Below are 19,429 nucleotides of genomic sequence, written 5' to 3'. Positions count from 1 at the left end.
CAAGGCACCATAAGTATTCCGATTGAGAGGACTACAACGTTACCCTGGCCAGCCGCCATGGTCCATGGCCCATGACCAATGACCTGGTCAACGGCGTCGGCTCGTCTCTGCGGGCTGCACAGCGCTGGCGTGGTGTTGAGTTGAGCTGGTTCCCACGTCGGACCAGCGCCGAAGATGGCAGTCAAAAGCTGGGACGATGGGGTTCGGGTACAGATTGGGGGTGTCGATGGGGGTCAGGGGCCGGCACAGGCTGCTTGGCCACTGGCACTCGGTGCAGCCTTCAATCAATGCGATGCACGTGCGACCGCATCTTTATTGCACAAAAATGGTTGACGAAATACAATTCATATTCTGCATCTCGAGACCATGGAATTAGTCGAGGGCGACATTGAGATGGTCAATCTTGGCCTCCCGCCTCGGCAAGTCCAATTGTTCGCTCCTTCCACCCTGATGCCTGCCTGTGACTGCTTGACGGGAGCCCCTCTCTCCACCCTCCACTTCACCATGCAGCACTTTTGTTGGTCTTTTTGCAACACAGCTAACTTTGATGGGCGGAGAAATCACGGCCAGCGCCATCCTTCATCTGGGCAACCAGCTATGCAATCCATAGCTCCCACAATCCATCATTGGCAACAAGACGGACGTCCACCCAGCTGTTCTACTGTCACTGTCAACCCCTCCTCCTGTTGACGACCGGATTTGCCGAACCTACTTGACCGGCGCCTCACCAAGTAGCCAAGGACCCTGGAGGAACGCCTGCACCGAGGGTTGCATGCAGTTTACGCCACGAGACTCGCCCAATCCCAATCACTCTACCAAAGGAGCTTGCGAATATCCATTCTCTAACCTTGGCTCGCCAATTACTCTTCGTTCCAACTCTGGGCTCACCTTGGTCCAATTCTTCCAAGGCTTGTAGCCTGCAGCCTACTGCCACGCGACTCCATATTGGACTCTGTCAATCACCCCCAGGCGCTGCATAATGTCAGCTATTGATCTGGCTGTCGAGTAACCTGCCAGTCCCATGGCTGACGTCAACACCAACGTAGCATCGCCTGCGAAGCCTCGCAAGCGGAGAATACCGGTAAGCCGGACCGAAGTGGCTTGAATGGTTTCTCGTGGGGTATTGAATTTGTGTCTGGGCTAATTGTTGTTTTACGCCTTTGTTGTAGACCTCCTGTGGTGCTTGTCGCCAATCCAAGGTATGCATGCACTGGTCGCTGCTCAACCTAGTCGCTTAATGTCTTGATAGGCAAAATGCGACGGACGAAGACCTTGTTCAAGGTACCAATATAACCCCCCACGAAGTCATTAGCCCAAATACTGACCTGACATGTCGGAAGATGCCGCTCCTCGCGTAAGGTGTGCAAATTCGAGGAAAGGCCAAAAGAGAGTCATGAACTGTATGTCTCTGTTGGCAACCCATAGTTTGAAACTGACCTTGCAACAGTAGAATTGACCAACTGCAAAAACAAGTCGAGGACCTACAAACAAAGATACGTCGACAGGAAGAGGCAAATACGAGCGTAGAAGCTCGGTCTGGTCATGCCATATCCGGATCGTTCGCGTCACTGGATCATCACACCTTTGGCACACATGAGACGGCTGAACCCATTGTTGCTGCATCGCCAGAGTCTTCTCGAGCGGGAGCATCGCTCAAATCTGGAAACAGGTCGAGCATCGAACAAATATCGCTACCACGAACGGAAAGATCAACAGTTCCATTTCGCATCAACCTGGTAGAAACACCGGATGTTGTTGTTGCTGGTCTGGCCACTCTTGATCAAGCTTGCTCGTACTTCCTCACCTTCTTTCAAGGCTGTGATAGATATGTTCCAGTCTTTGACCCCCAGTATGATTCTATGGAGAGTGTTCGATCCAGGAGCAGCATCTTGTTCAGTGCAATATGTACGGTTGGCTGCCGTGCGCTGACGGGGACTGATTCCCAACAGTGGCGATTGCTGAACTTTCATCTCAGGAGAACAATCAATGCAGCCATTTCAGTCCCTGCAATGCTTTCCCTAGAGACCATACAGGCACTATTGGTCAGGGCATGCTACACTTCCGAAAGATCCCTTCTGGTTGCCGCAGCGACGCGAATGGCAGTAGACCTTGGGTTGCCGAATGCATATGACAGTCTAATGTCCAGAGTGTTGTCCGCCTCCTGGGGTCCTGCTAGCGACGCAAGTGTCCAGGACGAAGCAATACTCATGCGGAAAACGAGGACCTGGCTGCACATTCTGAATATGAGTCACATCCTTCATGTTGATGCTGGAGACTTTCTAGCACTAGGGTTCAACGGCGATGCTCGGCGAAGTAGAGTGCTACTCAAAAAGCCTCTAATGCGAAAACAAGACATGTGCCTCTGGCCACAAGTTGAACTCAATGCTTTGAGAGCGCAAATGTATTCCCGACTATGCAATCGCATTCACACAGACGCAGAAATCATGGATATAGTGTCTGATGCGATGCTAGACATCAACGTCTGGTACGACGATTGGAACAGGATCTTCGACCCCAACGATCCACACTCTCCGTGGTTGCTCCTCAATATGCAAGTACAACGCTGCTGGGGGGTCACTATGGCATTGTGTAGGGCAATTCGTACAACTGGTGTCGAAAATGTCGATATAATGTCCCCAACTCAGAAACAAATGTTAACCATGGCGCAAGAGGCCTTGTGGCAGCATTTGGGCATCATTACGCAAGAGCCCCGTCTCTATCTCCAAAATTTACGCTTTGCAATGGATTTTGTGTGGGCAAAGTGCGTGTTTTGCTATCTACTCCTCTTGAAGCTGACCATACTTCTGCCAAACGAAGCAAGCCGATCCGGAAACGACCTCATTGATCGCGGACATATTCTTCTCAGTGAACTAGGCGAAGCAGGGGGCGGCTTATTGAATGGTCATCGCAGCAACACTGGCAAGGTGTATCTACAATTGTTGGAGACTGGCATCGATAAGTTTAGCTCTGCAGTCGGCAATGGGAGGCGGGACCAAACCGACTCTATGCGCAACCCAGTACCAAATAATGGCTCAATTCTGCAGATCGAGGAGGGACAAGACTCGTTTGTCCCTGAGCAGTTTGTTTTCGATTGGGATTTTCCTGGACTTACGCTGTTCTCCTCATCCGTTACAGACACCGGCTGGTTGGATGACATTCTTTTGGAGGCACTGAATGGGACTGACGAGTTTATGGGCTTCGGTTGGTCAACTACGGACACCACAAACTGACCTATTAGACTGCAACAACTCATCATGCAAATATCACTTCAAGCGATGTCTAGTAACGAAATTGCTCTGGCAGAGATGGATCGTTCGCCAGCTAGTATTTATGACTGAAAAGATAAATTGAGTTTACTACCGACTGAGCTCGAAATGCCGGCGACCTTGCTCGTCAGTCCTGATAGCACGAACTTCCATACCATCCTCTGAAACAACAGTTCTCAAGTCTCCAGCAGGAAGAATCGCGACAAGTGTCTTCCAAGGGGCGACGAAACCCGATTTCTCTTCCCGGATGAAATGGATGCGCACTTGAGATTCCGTAGCGTTGTACGAAATAGTATACTTGGAAATCTTGACCTTGGAAACAGTTGACACTCCGTCATCTTCGTACCAATCGCACACATACCAGTCTTTAGCACTTTTCCCTGGCGGAGGAAAAATTTCGACGGCGCGGTAGTCATCTGGGGGTAAATCGGCCACATTTTCCTTTTCTCCCGGAGAAAGGACTTGAACGTCACGCCCAATTGGTATGACGGTCCCGACTTTAGCAAGGACTGGGATGCCAGCCCCATGCCATTCCGCATCGATCGTGATCCACTGGCCAGACTGAAAATGCTGGTATGGTGCGTTGAGATTGAGGAATCCTTCATCAGATTCAGATTGTTTCGGCAGATAGACTCTGGCGCGGCTTACGCCTGGTTCGTAAACACCTCCAATCAGGATTGAATCGCCAAGCCAGTATTGACACTCGCCATCCATGATCTCGGGAGTCCAGACTTCGGGATCAGACTCATATCCCCAACCTGTCCACCTTTGTGGTGGTATGGCCGTTTGATGACTCACCAGCATAAGCGAGTATAAATAAGGTATCATTGCATACCGGCGCTTGATCGCTTTTCTGACTAGGTGTGTAATTGATGGGTGCATCCATGGTTCGATGACATCGCCAACATTATTGTCATCTCCAGTCTTGAAGCAGTTGATGGCAAACCGGGGGGAATAGATACCAAGCTGTACCCATCGAAGCAACAGCTCGGGAGATGGCTGCGGCCCTTCGAATCCACCAATATCATGGCCGTAGCACTGCATCAGACACATGCCGGCTGTGAGTGACAATGCGTTTGCACCTTTCATGCCTGACCAACTAGTGATGTTATCACCACTCCAGGAGCTACATGCATATCTCATTGTACCAGCCGTGGCACTTCGAGTAAGGACAAATGGTCGGTTATCTGGATCAGCCTCGAGCAGTGCATCGTGCGAAGCTTTGCCATGGAGCTCTGTATGCAAACTGCGTCCCCAAAGGCCGACGTCCCGACGCCCCTCGAGACCCTCTGGCACTTCTAGGGAGGGCTGGTCTAGAGCGCATTGCCAGCCATCGTCGGTAATCGCGTACTCATTGTTGTCGTTCCAGATACAGTCAATGCCTTGCTCCCGAAGTTTTTTTACTCCATTGAACCACCAGCTAAAGCCGGCCGCGGAGGTGAAGTCGATGTGACCGCCCTCATCACTTTCACCACCACCAGCACTCCAAAGGCGGGTGACGGCTGTGGTCTTCGTGTGAGGGTCTGTGAATAAAGCCCCTGAATCCTTGAGCTTCTGGTATTCTGGGTGACTTGCCAAAACATAGGGTTTCACATTCGCAATTAATCGCATACCGAGCTTGTGATATTCCTTGATCCATCCTTGCGGGTCTGGGAAGCGATGCCGGTTCCATGTGAACACATTCCTCGTCTTGGGCTCCTGTTCTGCAACAGTGTAGCCCGAAGACATCTGATATGCAGAGCAGGGTATGTCGTGTTCTTTCATTTTTCGAGCCAGCTCGAGAAGTGCCTCGGATGCAGGTGGATCGTCGAGCATGGAATACTTCATGCCTCCAGACAGATAGCCGAACGCCCATCGAGGGACCAGCAACGGGAACCCGGCGAACTCGGCATATGTTGTGACAATATCTTTCAGAGTCTTGCCGACAATCACAATCTCTTCTAGACCACCGTAATCCTGTCGATACACCTTGTAGTGTCCCCACATGCCGTCCATTTCGGCACCGATAGAGTACTTTCCCCTCCCATGACTGGTTGAAAAGAGCGCAACGCAGCCGGCGGGTGTTGCATTGATGAGGAGCGGAATATTTTTGTATAACGGATCCGTCTTGTAGACATCGTAGCCAAAGCTGTCCGTGGCGGATAGTTCGAATCGTCTACCTGACAAGTTCATGGGCGCGGCCTTTTCACCAAGACCAACGTGTAGAGTCCCGCGCTTATAGCGGGAGTAGTGTGCAATGCCTTGCCCATCAACGACATAGGATCTGTGAGGAAGATCGCTATGTAGTGGCTCCTTGGAGCCGGCATATGAGATGCCGACAAGTGGTGAAGATTCGGTCCAGTCAACATTGGCAACGATGTCTCCAATGCGAATCTCTTTGCTGGTACCGCCGCCCCCAACCAAAGTATTGGCCTTCAGGACCTTTTGTTCCGAGGGTGGAATTATGACACTAGGATGAGGGGGTAGGGGATGCGACTCTGATGAGAATGTTGTTCGAAATACATTGGAGGCGATGAGCTCAAACTTGAAGGTAAATGGCAAATCTTGGCCGGTAGATTGCAGCTGTACGCTGGGCTCCGTGTTGGAGGCACCGACAAGCTCCCAGGCCGAAGGGACTCGCTCTTGCTGAGGCATTGTGAGTAAATTGGAAGCCGAGACTGCCTTGTTTGAAGTCTCTGTGCGGATACGAAGCTTCTCCTAGTGACCGCCTTTAACTACGACTTGAGCCATATATAGGCGTATTCTGGTCAATGCTATGATGAACGTTTCTCTCCGCAAGAGGCAATGAATTCGTCTGATTGATGGCAAGCCCGGATCTACCTACCACTTGGCCACGTTGAGTAACAGACCAGCTACTAGGAACCGGATATTGACACAGATGTCCGACCTATGGGGGGCGTGGAGGCTGCTTTGTCCCTTCCAGAGTCATGAGCCACACACACTATGGAACGATACTGACTCTCATTCTCCCGTTTAACCGTCCAAAATCGTACCAGACCGGAGAAGTGCTTGCTTTGTCCGAATGGCTAGACCACCCAACCCTCGGAGATCAAGAGTCAGCCCCGATCGGAGAAATACAATCATCTCCGGTGGCGCCCAGCCAAGGACCCAGCAAGCCAGCAAATACCGGCCTTTGGCCCCAACTATTTCCCAGGTTTTGTATCCCCATGGGGTAGACAAAGTCCGGGGAAGAGATGGCAGTGTCAACGTACGATGTATTGGGTGTTGGCAACAAGCCCACTGCGCTGGACTTGGGTATATATGGCCACTGACGTTTGCTCCTCGATCGCCATCGGAAGCGAATGGATTTGAAAGCTTTTCTTTTCTTTGCTACCCTCTATGCGTTTTGAGTTGACTCACTGCCACGATGGCAAATTCTGGCAACGATTCAAGTGATGGTATTCGACCCCATCAAGAGCCGCAGACGGCCAAGTCCGAAGCCGACGATGTTCCTCAGGTTGACCATGCCTCGAGAATGGACGATGTCCAAATTGTTGGAAGAGACAAGGCGGCACAGTTCCTCAAACAGGCTGACCATCCCGTGGTCGTGACCCCGGCTGACAATTCCCGTGTGCTGCGCAAGATTGATTGGCGAATCCTTCCCATCATGTTGTTCGTCTACTGTCTTCAGTCTCTAGACAAGACGACCTTATCATATGCATCTGTCTTTGGTTTGATAGAGGACACGAACCTAGTAGGAGAAGAGTTTTCCTGGCTTGGATCCATCGTGTACTTGGCCCAGCTGGTCTTTCAGCCCCTAGTAGCGTATAGCCTTGTCAAATTCCCCGTGGGAAAGTTCTCCGCTACCATGGTGTTTTGCTGGGGTGCTGTGCTGTGTGGGATGACAGCCGCCAAGGACTTTGGGGGGTTGATGGCCTCAAGATTGTTGCTAGGGGCCTTTGAGGCCTCGGTCGGTAAGTTGAGCGGTGTCCTGGGGATGGACTCTTTCTATCCAAGGGCGATTATTGATGCGTTTTAGCCCCGACATTCATCGCCATTGTGCAGATGTGGTATCGGCGACAGGAGCAGACTTCTCGAAATGCTTCTTGGTATGCCATGTTGGGAGTTGTAAATATGGTGAGTTCACGACAACATCATATATCGAAGGGAGCTTGCTGACGTACCGGATATAGCTGGGCAGTCTGTTGACGTATGGTCTTGGCCATATTCAGTCGTCACTGAAGCCATATCAGGTAAGAAAACCGGACCCTCTTACGGCCGAATAATGCCTAACGTGCTTGCAGATCATATTTTTGTTTTGTGGATGCATCACAGTTGCGTTTTCCATCGTCATGTTGTAAGTACATGCGACGAATGCCACAATGCACGGTCAATGCTGATGCCAAGTAGCCTCTTCATGCCCGACTCTCCCATGCAGGCTAAATTTCTTAACCGGGAGGACAAGTTCATTGCCATCGAGCGTCTTCGAATGAATCAAATGGGCATTGGCTCCGGGGTGTGGAAATGGGACCATGTGAAGGAGTGCCTGCTTGATCCCAAGACATGGCTCTGGTTCTTCCTCATGCTCATCATTTCGTAAGTATTTATTCCTGGGCGGATATGCCTTTTCAGAATCCTGGGCTCATGATATTTTCTCAGTATTCCAAGCGGTGGCGTTTCCACGTTTGGCCCCCTCATCATCCAAGCGTTTGGTTTCGACAAGTTCACCACGATCCTGTTCAACATCCCCTTCGGCGCCGTGCAAATGATTGCAACACTAGGGGGCGCCTGGCTCGCCGACCGAATCAAGATGAAGTCTCCCGTGCTTCTCCTCCTCTGCCTACCCCCAATCGCGGGCTGTGCAATCCTCCTTGCTGTTGGCCGCGCAGAGAGCGATAGGGCTGTTCTTCTCACCGGGTACTACCTCGTCTCCTTCTACCCCGGCATCTCACCCCTCGTTTACTCCTGGTCCGGCCAGAACACGGCCGGTGACACAAAGAGAAAGGTCACTACCGGGATGCTCTTCATTGGGGCCAGCGCTGGAAACGTCATAGGCCCCCAGCTCTTCAAACCCAGCGAAAAGCCACGCTACGACAGAGGCCTGCGAACAAACCTTGCGCTGTTTGTTGTGCTGGCCGTCCTGATTATTCTCGGCATGGTCCTGATTCGCATCTTGAATGCCAGACAGGCGGCTAAGCGCAGAGAAGTCGGTAAATCCGAGAACATTAAGGATCTAAGCATGCAGAAGGGTGCTGGTCAGGACAATGAGGTGCTGAATCATGTGGAGGAATCAGAGACGGTGGGCGACAGGGCGTTTGACGATGTTACGGACATGAAGAATGAGGATTTCATTTACGTATATTAGTCGGCAATGTTTGGCCTGTCGTTATCGACACGACTTGATGAGAAAATGGCTTTATTGTACACGTCACTGCAAAATTTACCAGCACCGTGGCAACTTGAGCTCGTGCTGCTTTTTTTCAAAACACTACTCAGTCGTAGTCCTTCCGCTATAGCAGGAAGCAAAAAGTATTTAACCAGGCGAGGTGCCTAGCAATCGCGCCCTGTACTTTGATATACTAAAATATATTAGTGCGAGTTAGTAACTATATACTCGTTGGGCAAATATATTCAGCCACTAACCGTACAGTGCATCAGGGGTATTTGTGGAAGCTACCGTACAATCCGCTTGTAAACACACACACAGACAAGGTAATCTTCAATACTTGTTCAATATTCGCAGTCGACATCTACGCTGGAAAGAGTGCCATGTCACAGAGGAAGCCGCCGACGTATTAGATTGGCGCTATGCGAGCTTCATTATCATGCACAGGCTACTTGGCTACTTGGCAGATACAGCATCATGTATTACAAAATCAAAACGCCCCCCTTTTTGGCTCTCCTACTCATCCATCAACGACTCTTTTCCTAGAACATGGCAATCGGGACTCCAGCGGGGAGACCAAGGACCTGCTGATTGAGAAGGTACCCGCAGCCCTCGGCAATGACGGTACCATCTATATCCTCGGTCAGACAGTTGCCGGATTTGTTGTCGACGAGGTTCCCGGAAGACTTGTAAGTCCAGGGGCTGGTCTGGTGTCTCTCACAGCCGCGCTTGGTCACAACCGTGCCGTCGACGGCGACGAGGCATTCTCGGCGGCGCAGCAGGCTGCGGACGTGGGCGGTGTCCTTGTCGTAGGTCCAGACCTGGGCGTCGGTGCCCTGGCACGCAGCCCACGTCACATTTCCGGACGAGCTGTCGGTCAGGCACTTGAAGCTGTTTGTGTTGAAGATGGCGCCGGTGGGTGTGATTGGGCCGACGCTCTTGAGGCGGTAGACGGCGGTGCCGTGGGCCGGAACGTTGTTGATGGCAAGTTGGGCTCCAGAGGCGGGGAGCAGGGTGGCTTGGCCTGTCCACAGATCCTGAACAGTGATGTTGCCTTCGCCAATGCACCTGTGGTCGATGCCGGTGCGTTGCCAGGGGATGTCGATGCTGGCGGAGGAGTCGCCGCGGTTGAGGACGGTTAGAAGGCGGTCGCCGTTGGCGAGGCTCCTGGTGAGGACGTCCCAGGTGGCGTTGCGACTGACGAGGGTGGCCTGCTGGGCGAGCCTGTCCTGGTCGACGGCGATGAGGGCCGGGTTGGTGAGGAAGTCGATGGTGTCCTGGGGCAGGTTGGGGATGTCGGCGCTGAGGAGGAGCGGCGAGGACATGCTGCACCACAGGGCGAACTGCGACTTCTTCTCCTCCATGGTCAGCGAGGGGTGGTCCGGGATGAGAAGGTCCGGGTCGTTGAAGAAGCCGGGCCGCTGGAAGCGGGCGAGGCGCAGGTTCTGGCCGTAGTTGAACATGATGCTCTTCCAGCCGTTGCCGTTGGGATACGTCACGATGTCGGCCGAGTGGCGGGCGAGTTGGCCGTAGTCGGCAGCCCATCCCATGGCCCTGTACCAGTCAGTCAGGTTCTTCTGGTTGGAGAAGTAGGCGGGCGCCGAGTCGGAGAAGACCATGGCGTTTTCTTTTGGATAGGACAGCAGCATGGGCCAACGGCTGTATATCTCGTGGTACGTCTCCTCGGTGTCGTCGGGCAGGTTGCATCCGTCCATCTTGAGGTAGCCGAAGCCCCAGCGCAAAAAGTCCTTCAGGTCCCGTTTCTCGTGGTCCAGAGCGCCGGGGTATCCGCCGCAGGACAGGCTGCCGGCGTCGGTGTAGATGCCGGGCTTGAAGCCCTGGGACCTCATCCAGCCTGTGAGCCACGGGAGGCCCGAGGGGAACTTGGCCGGGTCCGCAACCATGGAGCCGTTGGAGTCTCGCTGGCGAAGAGACCAGGCGTCATCCAGGTTGAGACGATCGTATCCGGCAGCGCGAAGTCCATTGTTGGTCATGGCCACGGCTGCGTCGATGAAGATGGTCTCGTTGATGTTGGTCATGAAGCGTGCCCAGTTGTTGAAGCCCATGGGAGGTGTTGGGAGGATGGTGTTGGGCGGCGCGGCAGAAGATGCCAGGCCCGCGGCGGCCATGGCCATGACTGCCTGTGCTTTCATGATGGGCCTTCGATGATTCAAGTCGGAGGGTGGGTAGTATTCATATGACTCTTTGGGTCGGTCGTTGGCTGGCTGCCCGAGGTTTTCCTGTCTCTTCTGATTTATTTTATACGAAAAAGAACGAAAGGGAGTATGAAGAGGGAAGGAAGAAGAAAAGGAGAGGATATACAGTCTGCGGCAGAATATTTTAACCACCAAGAGGTATACACTAATACCCCGTAGTATATTATAATGTAAAGCGTGATATCCAGGTACCTGATCTGGTTGAATACGCTTTGCCTCCCACAGTACAATGGGAACCAAGGCGGAAAATAACAAGCTTCAAACATACACCAGCCGGCTCAACGCCCCAGGATTTAAATATCTGGCCGTCCAAAGGCTAATACTCGTAGTTCCTGCTGGTCGTCATCCCCACAAAGTGATGGTTACAATGCATATTCGCAGTCCATGGTTCAAAGCGGTATATCTCTTGTCTAATAATTGCACACGGCACCGTCTCACCGTTCACGTCCCACTGGCCTGCGGCTCAAGAGGGAAATATAAGAAAAAAAAATAGAGTTTAGTGCACCAGTCAAATCTGTTTACGTCAATGGCTTAATATTAGTCATGCGATTCATGGTCCCTCGGCCTAAAAAGGAAGCTCGAACCTCCTGGACCGGTGAGAAAGCGGAGACTCGCCATTTCCCTTGTTCGGTTGGACAGCGCCATCACGGATTCAAGTGTCAAAATCGTGTTCTATTGACGTCCGTCTCATCGGCCTAGGGCTCGGGATTGTGCAACATTGCCCAATGAGATAAAACCATGACTTTATCAATGCCGGGACGGACGGGTTCTTGTTTCTCCCCGGGTTTATCATCATCATCTTGGGGCAGGTTCTGCTACGGTGTTCACGGATGGTTCTTTTCGGGATTGTCGTTTAGGATGTGCGGGTGGCGAGCTGGACATTATTGGGGGCACGACACGCAACTGTTGTATGCTTGATGCTGAATTAGGGAAGCACAAAAGTACACGTACGGGAATACGGATCTGGACGGCCCCGATTCCGTTCACTCCTCCTCATGGCTTCATGGGTGTTCCTGTGGCTGGCAACCTTGGGCCGCAGATTGGCCAAGGCGTCGCCGTCGAGCCAAGACCATCTCCCGGTCCTTGTTAGTCTTCAGCCTTATGAAGACGCGGACGTCTTTTTTGGCCCTCTTGGCTCCTGGGGCGAGGACGGCGGAACTCTCTTCTCGGGCGGTTCAGGTAGATGGAAAGACGAAGTGTCTGGTGGGAGGATTCGGCCCAGCTTCCGGCTTGCGATCTGCAGCCGGCTTGAAATGCCTCGAGTACAAGCTTTCCCCTCGTCTTCGTGGCTCATGTTGGCGTGCAGATCGTCCGGTTGCCAAAACCCGCCCCAATCACCATCGAATACCCCGTCAAACCGGACTGTGCTCCCGACCTGACGCTTGCAATGTCGTAGTGCAGATCTATGCATCAGTACGGCAGCTGAATAATCACCAATATCCAAGCGGGGAATCTTTGACTGTGCCTGGACGTCAACAAGCCACCGAGGTTGTCCTCGTCACTAGCGGAAGCATCTCCGCTGCGCAGGTACAAGTGACGTTATGGCTTGTCTTTCTCAGTCTACTCTTCGCAAATGTGCCACAGAATGGCAGAGGTCGGGGCTTTCTCCAAATGGACTGGCTGTTCATCCAGACAGTCACATACACGTATTGGAACATCCCGCCTCAAGGCAAAGCCAGCAACGAGTGGACGCTACACACGTCCAATTCTCATCTCGTGGGTTACCACCATCCGATCCTAGGGCTGCAACAATGACCTGAAGAACTGGCTGAAAAGGACCTCGATTTCCTGCATTGCTGGCCCCTTTGATCTGCCCACATAATTTCCCAACAAAGAAGCTTCCTTTTCCTTCTCTTCCGTCCATCTCGGGTTGTAACGTCGTCTTCCGGATCGTCTACCCGCCTGGCTCAAGGAAGAAGCTGAAATACGCCCCGGGGAAGAAGAAGATGACATCAAGACAGTCATGTTTGTCAGAGGAGCGGCAGTCCTCGGCTGGGCTGCGGCTTTGCCATCACTGGCAAAGCCATTCGTTGCCGCCCATCGTGGCAACTTTACCGATGACCGTCACAACTTCTTGCTCGATGGCGTTCCCATCAAGTTGAAAGGGGGCCAGATGGACCCCCAGCGCATTCCGCCCCCGTACTGGACTCAGCGGCTGCAGATGGCAAAGGCCATGGACTTGAACACCATCTTCTCTTACGTATTTTGGAATAATATTGAACCGATAGAGGGTTCCTGGGACTTTGAGGGGCGTAATGCCATTGCCCGGTTCGTGCGGCTTGCCTAAGAGCAAGGGCTGTATGTCGTACTCCGTCCTGGGCCATATGTATGCGGCGAACATGAATGGGGCGGCTTCCCCTCTTGGCTCAGCCAGATCGATCCTCATGAACCAGCTGGAGAATGAATACGGCAGCTTTGGCAAGGACAAGGCCCATCTCCAGGCCATGGCGGAGATGCTCAAAGCCAACTTTGACGGATTTCTCTACATCAACGACGGTGATGGCAAGAGCTATCTCGACGGAGGCTCTCTGCACGGCATTCTGGCAGAGACGGATGGTGATCCCAAGACGGTCTTTGACGCCCGACATCAATATGTGACTGATCCTACCATGCTTGGGCCACAGCTCGACGGAGAGTACTACGTGACTTGGATTGATGACTGGTCGAGCAACTCGCCCTGTCAGTACACCTCTGGAAGGCCCGACGCCACCAAGAAAGCTCTTGATGACCTCGACTGGATCCTGGCCGGCAACAACTCCTTCAGCATCTACATGCTCCACGAGTGCACCAACTGGGGGTTCGAAAACTGTGCCATCTGGGTCAACATCCGCCTCAACGCAGTCGCTTACTAGTCATGACTACGGCGCGCCTCTGGACGAGAGCGGCCGCGCGACTGAAATCTACTGGCGAATCCGGGATACCATCTCCAAGCATGTCCCAGCAGGCACCATACCCGAAATCCCCGGCCTGCCCAACCTGACCAACCGTCGATAACTTTACACTCCAGCCTGCCGTGGCGCTGTTCGACACGCGCTGCGACAAGCCCACGATCCAGGCCGGCAGCCCGGTAACCATGGAAAAGCTGGGCCGGACCTTCGGACTCGTCTTGTATGAGCACCGTGTTTCCAGGGCTGTCAGCGGTGTCATTGCCCCCGGTGACGGGCCGCGCGACCGGGTCATCGTATACGTTAACGGTGACAAGGTCGGTGTCATTGACAAGACGCACGCCACCCCAGCGACTGTCACCGTGGACCTGGAGCAGGGCGACGTCTTACAGCTCCTTGTCGAAAACCTCGGCCGCATCGACTACAGCCAGCAGCTCAAGGGGCAGCAAAAGGGCATCGTGGGCAACGTCACGGTTGGAAAGGATGCGGTCCTGGATGGGTGGTCTGCGTATTCCCTGCCGGCTGCCCTGACGGATGAGAAAGCCAAGACGCCTCAAATCAAGGACGGGCGCACTCCAGTCCTCTACAAGGGCACATTTGGCCTGCCCGGGGGGCGCGAGCAATGACCTCAGTGGCGACACATTTCTCTCGCTACCTACCGGTGTCAAGGGCAATGTCTGGGTCAATGGCCATTACTTGGGGCGGTGTTGGGTCATGGGACCCCAGCAGAGTCTGTATGTGCCGGGTGCGTATCTGCACGGCGGAAATAAACCCAATCATGTTGCCGTTCTTGAGCTTGAGCCCAAGGCCAATACTGACATGGTTGCCCGTAGATTGGCGAAGCGAGAGTGGGCGAATCATCCTGATCCTGATGCCGCTTGAGTGAAGAAGTGTGACAGAAACTTGATGCATGATGGAATGAAACACTACGAGTACCCCCTCCTTGTTTCGTTTCTGGGTATAATCAATATATTGTATATGTACGCAATAGTTCTTTCGTAAATCGCATGTCTCGTGTGCTAGTCACACACTACCCTCATCATCTGGTATCACTATACTCTTACACCAAGTACCTGAAGCCCTTGCGCATGCGAAGAGACTCGTCCGTATTCTCAATGTACTCTTCTCCCTCGGGCTTGTTGCCGGCGCTCTGGCTCGTCTCGGCAGTCTCCTTCTCCTCCAGCTTCTGGTTGAGGCGGCTGAGCATCATTCTGAAGATCCAGCAACCGACAATCGTGACACCAAACATGGACAGCACAATGCCGTAGCTCTTGCGGTACCCGTTGTCCTTGAGCGCCCAGACGTACGACCCAGCAACGTTGCCCAGCTGACTGAAGGCGTTGATGAGGGCAATAGCGACGGCTCGCTTCGCAGGGGGGCGGGGGAAGGAGGAGCTGATCCACGAGTAGAAGACGATGAAGCCGGCGTAGGAACCAGCCTGGAGGAAGAGGGCGACATAGCGGGCGGCAACGTTGAGCGTGGACATGCTGATGATGAAGCCGACGAGGCCCATGATGATGGGGCCGACAATGTGCCAGAACTAGGGAGGAGGCAGAGGTTTAGTAACTGGATCAGCGCTTAGGGCTTGTTTGTTTAAAAAGAAGTACCTTTTCTTGAGTTCGGTCGGCGTGCCAAGCGTTGATGATGGAGATGAGGCATGAGAATGCCCAGGGAGGAGAGCTCATGAGCAGAGTAGGCACGTATGCGAAGCCCAGAGTTCCGGTGAGGGTAGGCTATTCAGGTTCGTTAGTTTCAAGTAGGTCGGAAGTAGAGAGAAGCAAGCGGGGAGAAAAAATACGTACAAAGAAGGCGTTGAAAGACAAGCCAACGACATAGGCGGTAAAGGTGAGCATCATGACGTAAATCTTGGAGTCGGTCAAGGCCATGATGAGACCATCAAAAGCGCCCTGATCGGCCGCATCGGTATCGGCCTCGCCGACATCCTCAATCATGCGCAGCTGGGCGACGGTTCTCTCCTCTTCGGTGAAGCCGCGCGCGTTGTGAGGCAGATCGGGCAGGATCAAGGCGGCCAGGATGGCGACAAACATGGTGACGGAGCCCTCGATCCAAAACAGCCACCTCCAGGCGGCGTGGCCCAAGACGCCCTGCATGTTGGACAGCACGCCGGCGCCGACGAGGGCGGAGAAGGCATTGGAAATGAGGTTGCCGCAGAAGAGAACGGCGTTGCGCGTCGTCAGCTCCCGGCGGGTGTACCACTTGGACAGGATCAGCAGCGCGCCGGGCAGGAAGGCGGCCTCTATGAAGCCGAGGAAGAATCGGATGACGACCATGCCCGTGAAGTCCTTGGCGTTGCCGGACAGCGTCGAGATGAGGCCCCAGACGAGCATGGCGCACGAAATGTACAGGGACGGCCTCTGGATGCGGTTGATGAACATGTTGGACGGGACCTGCATCAAGATGTAGCCCACGTACAGGATGCTCAGGCACGTGGCGTACTGGGTGTCGTCCAGCTTGAGGTCGTCCTGAAGACCCTTGAGCCGTGCCGAGGCAATGTTGTTGCGGTCGAGGTAGTTCATGATGTAGATGAGCACAAAGAGGCCGCAGCGCGCGTCGAGCTTGCGCTTCAGCTTCTTCTCGACGGCGGCTCGCCGAGCCGGATCCATCTGGGGAAGCTGTGGCATTTGGGACTCGGGCCCGACATGTTCAAGATTTTCCACCACGTTCTTCTCGACGTCTGCGTGTGCCGCAGGGGCAGGGGAGATGTTGTCTCCAGACATGGTTTGGCTGCTTGGAGGGAGGAGCAAAGAGGGGAGAACTAGGACAAGCCAGGGCAGGAGGGAAAGAACTGCAACTCAGAAGCGACGAGGTAAAGAAAAAGTCCAAAGAGGGTTATATACTCTGCTACTAGCTCGTCCATGACGGTACCGAAGACAAGGGGGCAAGGCAACACATGGGAGAAAGAAATTGTCAAAACACCACATGATGTCGCTTCTCCACACTCTTTCCCCGGAACAAACCATAGTCGTGTGGTCTACCGCCGTTTCTTCCCCTCCTTTTTCTCCGCCTTGTTACAAAACAACGGACCACTTTGTGGAGGAGTGTGGGCGGATGGAAACAGCAGCCTCTTATGCGCCTGTGGTGTTGAGCGCCACCCCGTGTGAAGATGATGGGTCCCCGCAAATACGTTGGAGACGTTGGAGAAAAAGACGGGGGTTTGGGGGTATTTCCGCGTCGAATCTTGCATGCCCATGGAGCAGACAGGTCGTGGTTTGGGCTCCGACGGAGTACGAGCTTTGGAAGTCTGGAGCGAAGTCTCCTAGACCCGCATGGTTTCGTCATACTTGTCGTTGAACAATTTGCGTCTCGCTATGCACGGGTTTGATCCAAAAGCACATGACCTGTTAGATGATGCTTTGTGTCCAGGTATGGAACCGCGGGATGAACTTCTTGGCTCAGTACGTACAAGTCTCCGAGCTTGTGAGCTCAGGTGTAGCTTTGACGAACTTCGTATCCCAAACATCGGCTAATGGACCACTTGAAGCCATGTCAATTTCCCTCATCAGCGAGTGGTGTCGCCATCGGCAATTGACCACGGTTGCATCTCTCCAACAAGCAGCAAATCTGCAGTGGCTGCAGCCACCGAGACGGTCCGATTCCCCGCCCGTTGCGCCATTACCTATGTCCGCAGCTCCCAGCTCAAGGCAAAAGGCAAAGCTGCTTGTCAGCAAGTGTTTGCCCCCTGGGCCTCATGGACTCGTGGCTTGCAGCACCATTGGCGTCGGCCGCGGGCGTCGCCGTCTAGGCATTCATGCCCGTGGAACAGCACCCCGAGAGCCTCACTCAACTCATTCTTATTCAGAGTTGGAGAGGCTACTGGTGCTGAGCAAGGGGGCCTTGCTCAGGTGATGACTAGATTGGGTTCAAGGTGTGGTGATGTGGAGATTGTGGGTTGTGACTTGACTCGTGAGATTGGGGTGGCCATACATGTATGCTTTGGTTCGCCGAAGGTCCGTTGGTAAATGGCGCTGTTTCAAGCAGTGTCGAGTTGTCAAGCTGTATTTCCACATGGGGAGCAATGTTGGATATGATGAATGGATCGACTGTCATACACGTGTTGACGTTGTATTGCCATTTTGACCTCTCGCCGTTGATTCGGCGCTTGATTAAACCAACTCGTTAAACATTACCTGGCCACCGACCCGCCGAGTAGGCATGTATGTATGTACAGTGGGTAGACAAAAGTCACGATAATTAGCGATTTTACACCTAAACTTACTACTTTTATTAATGAATTATTACTTAACCTTTTAATAAAAATTTATAAAAATTTAAATTATATTAAATTCTTATAATAATTATAATAATATATAATTTTTATAATTATAAATAGAGTACTTCTCTTATAATTAAATGTTAAATATATAAGTAAATTTTTTTTATCTCTTAATCCCCTATAATATCTACTATAACCTACTATAATTAAAATCTTTAATTTTTCCGTTTTTTAAGCTTCAAAATCTATGCTTAAAAAAATAAGAAAATTAATTAAAAATGATAATAATAAATTTCAATTAATTATTTATTAAGTTTAGATTTTTATTAATTCACTTACATATAAAAATCTTAATTTATTTATACTTAAAAAGTATAAGTTTTGGTGTAAAAATGGGTCATTATCAAGACTTTTGTCCAGTGACTGTATATGGATCGGTAGTACAGTGGTGTAGTTCACGACGAGCGGTAACTTGACAAATGCTACGCAGGTTCGATCAATGCCTCGTAGATGCTAAGCCCAGTATCCATGGGTATTTGAACGGAATTTTACCCAGCGAGAAGGCAATATTCTTTCAACTTCATTCATCATTCATCACTGGCTCATCACCTCAACTTTTGGTGCCATTTCAAGGCACATTAGCCTGTTCGCTCTGCTACTTCATTGACTACACCCGCGTGCGGCCGACTAGTTTCAATTTAAGGGCTGGCCCATGTCTGCATGCTCAAATATACATGAAATGAAAAGTAAATGGCTTCAAACTCCAGTTGTAGCAAGAATGCGATCGGGCAGTTCGTCGTGCTCCAACTATTGTGTAAGCTCGACGACGACTCGAAATACATACGCACCACTTGCGAGTTCTGGTCCACGCCACCTGCAAATAGCATGGTTAGGTCGCCATATCTGCCTTGTAGAAGCCATGCGCTTTTCTTGTCTCCTGTCGTACCAAACCTATTCAGGTGCCCGCAGCTTCCATGTTTCGGGCCGGAGCATCGACGGACAGCCAACCGCCAGCGCGGACTGGAGTACGACATGCGGGATGCAATTGTCACCTAATCGTGAACGGTGGCGGAGGCATATCAAGGGGCATCTAGACATTCATCACCAACGGTCCGTCGCCCACCGACGACCCTCTGAGACGTCTGGCGCATGACTTCTGCAATAACTGCCCCGATCATATTCATGGCTAGTTGGTATGTCGCATTTTTGTCTCTGAAATTCGCCCACCTAGGAGGACGATGCGGTGCTGGGTAAAAGAATCCAGCCGAATGTGAAGTCCTTATATAGTCGAATCGGGTTTACAAAGCGCTTCATTGTGCCTCAGCTCTCCTCTCTTTACTTTTACACACGACATCTTTTTACATGCTTTTACCTTAGCTATATACTAACCATAGATAGTCCTTGACTTCTTTGAATACCAAGGAAAGACCTCAGTGACGCAGTCAATATGTCTGCCACTTGTCTTCGTTTTCTCACCCCAGCACAGGCCATGAGGCTCTGCG

At 52.3% G+C, this 19,429-nt stretch overlaps 8 protein-coding genes across 8 annotated transcripts; 5 read left to right on the top strand and 3 right to left on the bottom strand.

Annotated features, from left to right (window-relative positions):
- Positions 1 to 1,330: 1,330 nt before the first annotated feature.
- Positions 1,331 to 3,454, top strand: J3458_016494 (uncharacterized protein; the record flags this gene model as incomplete). Its single annotated transcript, XM_066120973.1, has 2 exons — positions 1,331 to 1,359; positions 1,451 to 3,454. 2 exons carry the CDS (start codon positions 1,331 to 1,333, stop codon positions 3,228 to 3,230), a joined length of 1,809 nt encoding a protein of 602 aa, XP_065974034.1. The 3' UTR covers positions 3,231 to 3,454.
- On the bottom strand, positions 1,540 to 5,900 carry J3458_016493 (uncharacterized protein; the record flags this gene model as incomplete). The annotated part of the gene is made up of 1 exon (XM_007813287.2): positions 1,540 to 5,900. One exon carries the CDS (start codon positions 5,898 to 5,900, stop codon positions 3,357 to 3,359), a length of 2,544 nt encoding a protein of 847 aa, XP_007811478.2. The 3' UTR covers positions 1,540 to 3,356.
- A 733-nt stretch (positions 5,901 to 6,633) lies between these two features.
- J3458_016492 (uncharacterized protein) lies at positions 6,634 to 8,571 on the top strand (the record flags this gene model as incomplete). The annotated part of the gene is made up of 6 exons (XM_007813286.2): positions 6,634 to 7,180; positions 7,246 to 7,343; positions 7,400 to 7,459; positions 7,511 to 7,563; positions 7,617 to 7,802; positions 7,866 to 8,571. 6 exons carry the CDS (start codon positions 6,634 to 6,636, stop codon positions 8,569 to 8,571), a joined length of 1,650 nt encoding a protein of 549 aa, XP_007811477.1.
- Positions 8,572 to 9,009: 438 nt separating this feature from the next.
- J3458_016491 (uncharacterized protein) lies at positions 9,010 to 10,745 on the bottom strand (the record flags this gene model as incomplete). Its single annotated transcript, XM_007813285.2, has 1 exon — positions 9,010 to 10,745. The coding sequence occupies one exon, from the start codon at positions 10,743 to 10,745 to the stop codon at positions 9,135 to 9,137; it is 1,611 nt and encodes a 536-aa protein (XP_007811476.2). The 3' UTR covers positions 9,010 to 9,134.
- Positions 10,746 to 12,771: 2,026 nt separating this feature from the next.
- On the top strand, positions 12,772 to 13,095 carry J3458_016490 (uncharacterized protein; the record flags this gene model as incomplete). The annotated part of the gene is made up of 1 exon (XM_007813284.2): positions 12,772 to 13,095. One exon carries the CDS (start codon positions 12,772 to 12,774, stop codon positions 13,093 to 13,095), a length of 324 nt encoding a protein of 107 aa, XP_007811475.2.
- A 52-nt stretch (positions 13,096 to 13,147) lies between these two features.
- Positions 13,148 to 13,660, top strand: J3458_016489 (uncharacterized protein; the record flags this gene model as incomplete). The annotated part of the gene is made up of 1 exon (XM_066120972.1): positions 13,148 to 13,660. The coding sequence occupies one exon, from the start codon at positions 13,148 to 13,150 to the stop codon at positions 13,658 to 13,660; it is 513 nt and encodes a 170-aa protein (XP_065974033.1).
- Positions 13,661 to 13,769: 109 nt separating this feature from the next.
- J3458_016488 (uncharacterized protein) lies at positions 13,770 to 14,629 on the top strand. The gene has a single exon (XM_066120971.1). The coding sequence runs from the start codon at positions 13,882 to 13,884 to the stop codon at positions 14,317 to 14,319; it is 438 nt and encodes a 145-aa protein (XP_065974032.1). The 5' UTR covers positions 13,770 to 13,881; the 3' UTR covers positions 14,320 to 14,629.
- On the bottom strand, positions 14,163 to 16,731 carry J3458_016487 (uncharacterized protein). Its single transcript, XM_007813283.2, has 3 exons — positions 15,496 to 16,731; positions 15,301 to 15,426; positions 14,163 to 15,233 (listed from the first exon to the last, which is right to left on the bottom strand). Exons 1-3 carry the CDS (start codon positions 16,429 to 16,431, stop codon positions 14,754 to 14,756), a joined length of 1,542 nt encoding a protein of 513 aa, XP_007811474.1. The 5' UTR covers positions 16,432 to 16,731; the 3' UTR covers positions 14,163 to 14,753.
- Positions 16,732 to 19,429: the final 2,698 nt, after the last annotated feature.

Source organism: Metarhizium acridum (assembly GCF_019434415.1).
Source record: "Metarhizium acridum strain ARSEF 324 chromosome Unknown scaffold_389, whole genome shotgun sequence".
Taxonomy (NCBI): Eukaryota; Fungi; Ascomycota; class Sordariomycetes; order Hypocreales; family Clavicipitaceae; genus Metarhizium; species Metarhizium acridum.
Note: the sequence above shows the minus strand (reverse complement) of the source record. Positions and strands in the feature narration are given on the sequence as shown.

Bases quoted from the DNA above. Each gene is read 5' to 3' on its own strand.
- J3458_016488 (XM_066120971.1), top strand. From the start codon at position 13,882: ATGGAAAAGCTGGGCCGGACCTTCGGACTCGTCTTGTATGAGCACCGT.
- J3458_016487 (XM_007813283.2), bottom strand. From the start codon at position 16,431: ATGTCTGGAGACAACATCTCCCCTGCCCCTGCGGCACACGCAGACGTC. The intron at 15,427-15,495 runs GTACGTATTTTT...GAACCTGAATAG, and splicing joins TGTCTTTCAACGCCTTCTTT to CCTACCCTCACCGGAACTCT. The intron at 15,234-15,300 runs GTACTTCTTTTT...CCTCCTCCCTAG, and splicing joins CCGACCGAACTCAAGAAAAG to TTCTGGCACATTGTCGGCCC.